The sequence below is a fragment of the Syzygium oleosum genome, unplaced genomic scaffold (genome assembly GCF_021117445.2).
Source record: "Syzygium oleosum isolate NSW1041296 unplaced genomic scaffold, Sole_v2.1 Sole_v2.05, whole genome shotgun sequence".
NCBI lineage: Eukaryota > Viridiplantae > Streptophyta > Magnoliopsida > Myrtales > Myrtaceae > Syzygium > Syzygium oleosum.
Window position 1 is genome coordinate 2,683,782 of NW_026607489.1, and position 9,883 is coordinate 2,693,664.

A 9,883-nucleotide genomic window follows, 5' to 3' on the forward strand; every position below is an offset into this window, starting at 1 on the left:
GGAGGCAGCGGCGACACTCATCAGTTGGGATCAAAGAGGAGCTCACCAAGGACGGAATCCGGCGATGTCACCATCGGTGGAGAAGAGAGCAACAAGCGAGAAAGAAAGGAGCGAGAGAGCTTCAAGAGAGACTGTAGGTGGGGTTAAGCTTTAGATCCATTAAAAACCCACATTTTATTGGACTTTACTACTCAAACCCATATAGCAAAATTTAGCTAATTTATATATGACCCAACGAATCAAATATGGGTTAATAAATGGGTCTTCAACCCATTTTAACACCTCTGGACAAAATCCAACAATTTTCGTATTTGAGCACTTAGCTAATCAAGTTAAACAACTAGGTGTGCGGCAAAGGTCGATGCTAAAATTGTCGACAAAGCACCTCTAACGCCGTACTCTACCCGTCATCTTATGTCAATGCTCGAGGTTCACCATCCAAGGTTTCTCGATGAACCTTGAGACTCGTGCTAGTGAAGCCTGGTATTATATCAAGAAGCTGGTGTCACTGCTACAGGGTCTGCACGAGTTCACATTGGGATGAAGATGCCGAACTACTACCGAGTACACAATCTACGGGTTCTACTTTAATCCAAACTAACGAACTTGCATATCAACGTATCATCAGAGGTATCAAATAAGTGAAAATGACCATGCAGATTCTAAATTTACCACACAAAAACTAGCATTGGAACACGGATATATTTTTGACAAATTACAGCAGCAAAATCAAGCCAGATAGCATGCCAAGCAATTTGTCTTAACCTATCTAACCGACTGCGTTTGTCTTCAGAGATGCAATCACCCATCATAAATTTCACAGCACCGTGTTATTTCAAATCCACGAGGCACTCTGCCCCGCGTCATGCGCAAGATTTCGCATTCCAATGAATAAGTTTATGGTTCCCATAAATTAGAAGACACGTTTAGAGAAATCCCTACAAAACTACTGAGAGTCATCAAAATTCAGCTCCATCCCACAAGTGGACGGATTCACGAGATCTCTACAGGACCAGAACAGATCGGCTAATTGCAGCATCATGAGTTTTAAGGGCTAAGAGCTAACTTTTTTCTCCCTTTGTCCTCACTCATTCAGTTCACTTGCTGTTGGTGACTGCCGTATACTGGGTAAGCTGCATATGCCGTGGCAGCGGCATACATACTCGGGTCGTAATGTGGTGGCATACCGTATCCATAACCATCATAAACTTGTCCACCATAGTAGACCGGTCCCCATTGATTTCCAAAATCTGCTCTAAACTGCAAAAATAAACAAAAGAAAGGAGTGGACAAGAGCCTCGCAAAGGGAAGAACATTTTGAACTCGTCTCCCAGAGCATACAAAGTTCTGCTTGGGTATGCTTTCTATGGCTTTCTGCAATTTCGTCTGTGACTTCTCTTTGGCTGTTGTGCTCAAAAACAATTTAGGAGAAACATCTCTTTCAAGAAATGCCAAAATATAACATTGCTCATTCTTTTATCTAGTCTAGCTTGGATTTTGTCAAATTCTAAAAAACGCAAAGCAAGACCAACTACTATATCATAGTTGTCATTTTAATATCCAAAAATGAAAATATTTAAATCACTATAACAAGTGAGAACTAAGTTTGCACTACAACCTGCCAAATACAGCAGTTCTAGCATGTTCTTGAAGAAATATGCTTTTGATAAGAACACTAAAGATGATCGCTAAATTTCCAACCACATCTGAGATATAGAATTAGACAATAGAGTGAAGAAAGAAGGGGGGAGAAATAAGAGGAATGCACGGGAAAGAGGTCTGACCTGCTTGTTGGCTGGATTTCGACCCCATGAAAGACGCACCGTTTGCTTACCTATCACCGTCCCGTTCAGTTTCTGCAATGCCTCCTCAGCATTGCTTCTGTCAGATCATGAAACAGGCAGCATTATCAGAAAAGACCGACAGAAGACACAAGCCATATGAGATAATAGAAATGCCAAAGAGGCCAAAAGCAGTTGGAACATTTACCTGTTGGCAAATTGTACAAACCCACAGCCTTTCCCAGATGGTATTTTAACAGAAACTATCTCACCATACTGAGAAAACTGTTGCCTGAGGTCTTCATCATTAACACTAGGATCAAGGCCTCCAACAAATATCTATGATGAAATGAAAATTAACCAGACAAGAATAAGGACAGCACAAAAGACAAGAAGAAATGGTAAGGCTGCCAATGTCTAAACAAACACGAAGTAGGAATTCTCACTGTTGTGTTTGCAGAGTCCCCATCAGACTGAAAGCTCTGGGATGAGGCACCATTTGACGAATATCCACCTATGAAACCAAAAACCAATAGGAAGATGAATTTATGTGTTGCAATGTTCAGATCATCATATAGGTAAATGCCGTTAGATGCACCTACAAATTCATTATGGAACATTGCTCTTTCTCTTGTATCACCAAAAAAAAGAAGCATCATCTATTTGATATCTTACGGAAAAAAAAAGCAACCTATTTGATTGCTCACTTTTCACCTTTCATCAATTCAATTCAATGTCAATGATGAAGGGACAAAAAAGTTCTTCAGAAGCCTCCTTAAGACTCACAAGTCTGACATGACAAATGACAGCCAAAGGGGCTTAATTTAGGCTTTGCACCTCCAAGTGCCCAATTATAACTCGCAGCATCATCAAACCACTCAAATAGGAATCAGGTGCATACTGTTACCATCAAGTATGAAATTTCTGCACTATTATCACATCAAGTACCTTGTGAAGATCCACAACAGGTGAGATACGTCCTAACCCCGTCACAACCTTTTTTTTATAACAAAATAAAAAAGTACCTTGTGAAGAATACTGCGATTGATACCCTGATGACTTTCTGGGTGTTGCAGCACCAATGCGCATAGGCCTGCTAGAACAATATACACCATTCATTTCAGACATGGCCTGCGACCTTTCACTTTCATCCCCAAACCTCACAAATCCATAGCCTTTTGAACGGCCAGTGTTGACATCAAAAACAACTTTGGCAGCTTTAACAGACGGGTATTTATTAGCAAAAGTCTCATGCAATAAGCTATCAGTAACATCTGCAGCTAAGTCTCCTACAAAAATAGACAGATCAGGAGCATTTTCTGAACGCTTGTCACCCGTGCTAAATGTTGCCCAATTCAGACGGAACGGCTGTTCAGTATTAGGCATCGCGATTCCCGAATAGTTTTGTAGAACTTTCTCAGCTGTACCATGTGAAAAGAATTCAACAAATCCATATCCTTCAGACAAACCTGTCTGCTTATTGCGAATAACTTTGATAGAAGCAATCTGCATTACGTAAAAGACCATGTTAATGAGCAATAGTGGGAATGTCAGAAACACAACACAATCAAAGAATCTATTGTCTGAATTTGGTAAGACAACAATAGTTCGGCAATTCGAAAGCAACAGCAATGCTGAACTTATGAGAAGACACACCACAAACTAGTTTGCAATTATACTGAACTCCTCCGAGCCAACAGTTTAAAGCATTTCTTTTCCCAATATGCCCATTTCTAATGGCAGGAGGGAAAACGAAAATGCATCAACCGCAATCCCATGAAATTTCATTTCTCCGGTACTCATTTTTATTTCTTATTTTCTCTATGTTGCAGCCAGCTTACTGCGAAAACTATCAGTTATGTTCTTATGGTTGTTCATCTTCACCGAGCAGAGAAACTGCAGCATTTGGATTGATACATTTTTGCTAAGAGAATCAAATATTTCCGGCAACAATTACAAACTTATTTATGCTATTTACCATTATACCCATGAACAAATTGCACAGCATCAGCAAGTTCCAGGGTATTTGGCCGACAGTTAGCAAGACAATATAAGAGATTTCAAGATGAGTAATGAGAAAAATCCAAGCTCAGCTTTTGTGTACAGAAAAGCAATGTGGAAAGCAAGCAAACGGCATCTAAACCGAACAGGGACACCTAGCTAGGCCTTTCTAAACGATTCACAAGCTACATTGCATCAAAAAAGCCAATCCCCAATACAAACACAAATCCTTACTGTCTGACACATTTCCATATGTACTTTTTTCTACTCATTTCGGGCAATTTCGGAACCTGCTCCTTAAGAGGCAATATAGGTTGTCACCATTTGCCTGCGAGCCAGTGCAGAACTTGCCTATTTGAGATCTACTTCACATCCAATTTCCAAACATGTGATAAGGATATCCACCAGTTTCAGCTAAATCCTAAGATCTTACTAGAAGTGACCTACTTCCTAATACACAGCAACATATAGAAACAAAAGACGAACACAAAACTATCACGCCCAATATAGCTTCGACAAAACACAAATCTTGACCCCTCCAACGCCAAAAAAAGAAAGGAAAAGAAAAGAAAGTTACAATCTTCACAGCCATTACAAACACAAACAGAACAAAAAGAAAGGCAAAACGAGCCTCCAACTTCTCGTTACCTCGCCAGTGGAAGCGAAGCAGCTGTGGAGATAACTCTCATCCATCCAGTGGTGCAAATCGCCGACCCAGACCGTCCTGTTCTCGCCGTTCTGCTGCTGCGGCTGGTGGTGCACGCGCTGGTGCGGCGGCGCGTACTGGTGGTACGCCATGTAGTGCGCCGCCGCCGCGTAATGCTGGTGGTGCGGCGGCGGCGGCGGCGGCGGCATCATCTGCGGGTGCTGCATTAGCATCGCCGCCGACGGCGGGTACTGCATCGCCACCCACGGCTGCTGCTGCTGCTGCTGCTGCTGCGGCGCCGGGTTGCTGCCGCCGCCGCCGCCGCCCCCCTTCGCCGCCTGATGCCGCTGCCCCCCGCCGCCGCCGCCCTGCTCCGCCGCCGGCTGCGCCTGCCTCGAATCCTCGCTGGACTGCATCCTCAAAAAATCTCGAACCGCTACCACCGCTACCACCCCTCCCCGCTCCTCCGAATGAACCAATCAAAGAATGCCGAACCAACGCCGGAAAACGAAACGAAAACCCGCACGTGGGTGGGCTCCCAAGGCGCCACGCGCGAGGTCGGAGCTCACGAATCTGAGACGCCCAGATAGAGAGAGAGAGAGAGAGAGATAGAGAGAGAGAGAGAGAAAGACGAAGAGATAGAGAGAGAAAGAAGAGAGAGAAGAAGAGAAGGTGGGTGATTAGGGTAAGCACCTTGAAGTGAGGAGGAGCGGCAGGCGATGGTGGTGGTGGGAGGGGATAGAGATAGATGCAACAAACGAAGGGGGCCTTCGGCGGACGCGGTTGCTGCTGGGGGCCGTTGGATCGCGGGGGCTGGAGGGTCGACGTGGGCCGTCGGATCCGGGGGATCTGCATGCGTTCGGTTTCGCTTCGGGATCCGCCGCCAGATTAGATTTCGCCCTTCCCTTCCGCTTCCCCCATTTTTTCTCTTTTTTTCCTCTCTTTTGTTTTTTTCGTCCTCCGATTCCCTGCATTTTCCATTTCCTGCCACATCTGACGTTTCCCCAATTTCACCCCCCATTAAATAAATTAAATAAATAAATAAATAATTTTTTTTTTTTTGATGATGTCTCACGTCATGCGCGAAGTGCTGTTCCTCGTTTTCGGTACACTGCGAGACTGTCTGTGTTTTTCTGCAGAGGGAAGTGATGTCAATTTGCCTTTCGGTTGTTTTTTCGCAGCAAAAAGCTCTGACTAGCAGTATAATCCGACGCCCGTTGTTGAATTGATGGGCTTCGACGTGGGTGGATCGAGCGGTGTTTTGTTGTGTTGTTAATCAATGATGATCTCTCTATAGTTTTGAGGGATGATATGCTAATCTGGTTTGGCTTAATTGAGTAGTTAATGATGATGGTGTATTAGCTACTAACCCACCCCATTTAGGAGAAACATTGATCGTGTAAAAACCTGCCCAATTGACTCTTTTTTTTTTTTTTGGGTGGTTGAATAGGTCAAACAATAGATGGGTCTTAAGTAATTTCTTAATCGTGCATGGAAAAATGAATTTCTTTTTTGGGGGGGGGGGGGGGAATGCGTAATTTTTTAATTTGGTACAACCATATTTTCACCATTTAGTAATTGAAGTTTTTTGCTGAGGAAAATGCCGTAAATTTGCATTTCTTTTTTTTTTTTTTCGCAAGATCTAGAGTAGCAAAAGCTTTGATTAACGGTATAATTCGAGGCCCGTTGTTGAATTAATGGCTTCAACATTGATGGATCGAGCGTGTTTTGATGCGTTAATCAATGATGATCTCCATAATTTTGGGGGGATGATATGCTAAGCCGGTTTAGCTTAATTATGTAGTTAATGATGATGGTGTATTAAGTATTAACCCCATTTAGAAGAAACATTGATTGTGCAAAAACCTGGCCATTGACTCTTTCTTTCTTTCTTTTTTGGGTTGAATAGGTCACACGTTTGATGGGTCGTGAGTAATTTGTTAATCGCATATGGAAAAATGAAAAACAGTTTTTTGGGGGAAATGGGTAGTTTTCTTCTTTCTTTTTTAATTTGGCATGACCATATTTTCATTATCTAGCAATTGGAGGTTTCTAGGGTTGAAATAGATTAGCAGCTTCATCAAAAAAGTCAAGGGGTGCACGTGGCATCGCGCGATTGGTTGGCCGGGGGTGGTCGGCCCGTCCGTACAGGAGCAAGTTCTCAATCGATTTAGGCCCAATCCAAAAGCCCAGATAGAGTGAGATTTGTGGGCTTAGAAAATTGCGAATTTGGCAGCTGCGTTAGATGGGCCCATCTGGGGTAGTCGCGGCTGAAGTGCGGATGCGAAATCTTGTACATGTGCTGCGGCACCACTTTTCATAACTGAAGTTGCTAGGGAAAGTTGGACCGAACTCCTCGTTCGTAGTTTAAAGAAATCTATTGAATTGCCTCGAGCTTAATGTGTCCCGATTCGGTATCCAAACTTTCACGGGACCGTCAATAGCTGTCCAAATTTTACTCCCTCGCATTTGATTTTGTATATAATCCTTTGTAAGCTCATCTTATTGATACATTAGAGCCACACACCTAATGTTCCGTGGTTATATTCATATCTAGTTTTGTTAGTGTAGGCATGCTCTCGGAATCTAGGGAAATTTTTATCCACTCCGCGCCACCATTGCGCCGCCCCCTCCTCCGGAAGAAGTTGAATGTCACCGTGGTCCCTTTGCCTCGTCCCCGTCTCCATGTCCATGCGAACTCCACCGTTGAACTCCCTCTTGTTGGAGAAAGGGTTTGATTTGATTATGATACTGATTTCGTAGATTATGGACTGATTGATTCGATTAATCCGTAATATTGGATATCTAGAGAGTAAATTAGGAAATCGTTATCTTGTATATATTTTTCCTATTTTTTTTCCTTGTACTATAGATTTGCCTATATGCATGTACAACAAATATAGAAATACAATAACAATTCCTCTAATATTCTTCTTCAATTTCTGTCAAGGTTAATTCCAAAAAAAAGAGCATCAACTTTACCTTGAATGACAATTCTGGTCCGAACTCTTTTTGTCTCAATAAAAAAGCGCCAACTTTTACTCGGTCCCAAATCTGGCCCCTGTGATGTAAAATTTTCAAATTGTTCGGGCTAGATTTTGGATTTAAGTAAAAGTTGGTGATTTTTTATGAAACAAAAAAAAGTTTGAGCCATAATTATCACTTTTGGTACAGCTGATGTTTTTTATTTTTTGGAATTAGGCCATTTCTGTCATAGGTTATGAAGGCTGAACTAAATGCCCTCATAGAGAATCATATTTGGGACATTGTTTCCTTACCTTTACATCGAAAGCCAATTGGCTGCAAATAGGTATACAAAATCAAGTGTAAGGCAGACGGCTCCGTTGAACGCTACAAGGCTCGATTAGTTGCTAAGGGATTCATGCAATTGGAAGGCTTTGACTATCATGAGACTTTTTTCCCTAGTCGCTAAGGAGGTAACTATCCGTTCCTTTTAATTCATTGCCGCATGTCGCAATTGGTAAGTACATCAAATGAACGTCCACAATGCTTTTCTTCAGAGCGATCTAGACGAAGAAATCTACATGAAGCTTTCACAGGGTTTACGAAGACAGGGGAGCCTCGGGTATGTCATCTCCGTAAATCCTCTTATGGGCTTAAGCAGGCTTCTCAATAATGATATGCCAAATTTACTACTGAACTCATGAATGCAGGTTTTTAGCACTCTAAACATGACTATGCCCTATTTATATGGATTAAAGGTGCTTCATCAATCTATTTATTGATATATGTTGATGATATATTTATCATGAGAAATGATGACTCCACTGTCAGAGAATTTAAAGAATATTTGCACTCTACTTTCCACATCAAAGAATTGGGAGCTCCCAAATATTTTCTTGGTATTGAGATAGCTTGATCAGACAAGGGAATCTATCTCAGCCAACGGAAATTCGTTTTGGAAATTGTTTCAGAAGTAGGACTGTTATGATGCAAGCCAGCTATTATACCGATTGAACAAAATGCCAAATTGACGACGCATGAATATGATGTAGGTTCATCATCATCTAATGAAGATCCATTGCTTAAAGATCCATCAGGAAATCGACGGCTTGTTAGAAAGTTGACCTATCTCACCATGACCAGGCTTGATATATGTTATGCAGTGTAGATACTCAGTCAATTCATGCGTAGTCTGAAATAGTCCCATATGAATGCAATGTTTTAGGTTATAAAGTATTTAAACGGATGCCTAGAACTTGGTATACTTTTATCTCGTGATTGCAACGTGAAGATGACAGCCTATTGCGACACAAATTACGCTACTTGCTCAATGACCCGAAGACCTACAATTGGTTTTTGCATTAAATTGGGAAAATGTTTGATTTCATGGAAGACAAAGAAACAGTCAACTGTCTCATTATTGTCAGCTGAGTCAGAATATCGAGCTAAGGCAAATAATATTTGTGAAATAGTTTGGATATGGGGTGTACTTTTGGACCTTGGTGTACAAGTCGATGGACCAAGCTGATTGTTTTGTTATAATGATGCTACAATCAAACTAGTGGCAAATCTAGTCTTTCATTAAAGAACAAAGCATATAGACGTTGACTGACATTTTACTCGAGAAAAAAATAATTCAAGAAGGGATAGTTACAACAAGAGGGATCGGAACTATGGAACAACCTGTATTGAGCTTTTTGACCAAACAATTGTGTCAAATACAACATACATATCTATTGAGCAAGCTAGGCGTCTTTGACATATTCAAGCCGCCAGCTTGAGGCGATTGTTGGAGAAAGAATTGATTCTAATTCTGATATTGATTCCATAGATTACAGGCTAATTGATTCAATCAATTTGTAAGATTAAATAGCTAGACAGTAAAATAGGAAACGTTACCTTGTATATTTTTTTCCTTTTTTTTTCTTGTACTATAAATATGCCTATATACATGTACAACAATTTATAGAAACACGATTACAATTCCTCCAATATTCTTCTTCAATTTCTGTCAACTCTCTCTGCTCATTTGTCCTCCATCTCCACGACTCCTCCCTTGTCAATCCGCTATCAACTAAGACAGGAGGCGACACAAACAAGCTAAGGCCGAGCTTGGCTCTGAGCCTTAGAAATTGACTTAGGAGGACCTCGACTGAGCCTTAGATCTAAGCTCACCCTTGTGTTAGGTAAAATCGACCCCGCTCCGAGGTCAAGCGGGGTCCGACAGTGAAGGGATTGGAGTTTAGAAGGTACCACAAGTGAGACAAGATGAGAATTATTTAAAAAGTCCTAAACCTATAGCAATTGTGTCAATTTGGTCCTAGACCTTTTGCATTTGTGCCAATTTAGTCCATCCGGCCAATTTTAGTCAGAAATTGCTAACATGGACGCCAGCCATCCTATGTAGTGTGGCCGGCGCTGATGTGAACAATTTTATATTATATTGCACTGATTTTTCGAATTATTTATTTATTTTTTCTTTTCTTTTTTT

General features: G+C 41.5%; 1 protein-coding gene across 1 annotated transcript; it reads right to left on the bottom strand.

Moving 5' to 3' along the window:
- Positions 1-830: 830 nt before the first annotated feature.
- Positions 831-5,050, bottom strand: LOC115680860 (polyadenylate-binding protein RBP47-like). The gene is made up of 6 exons (XM_030604706.2): positions 4,431-5,050; positions 2,807-3,287; positions 2,228-2,295; positions 1,990-2,120; positions 1,785-1,881; positions 831-1,260 (listed from the first exon to the last, which is right to left on the bottom strand). The coding sequence occupies exons 1-6, from the start codon at positions 4,842-4,844 to the stop codon at positions 1,093-1,095; spliced, it is 1,359 nt and encodes a 452-aa protein (XP_030460566.2). The 5' UTR covers positions 4,845-5,050; the 3' UTR covers positions 831-1,092.
- Between the last annotated feature and the right edge of the window lie 4,833 nt (positions 5,051-9,883).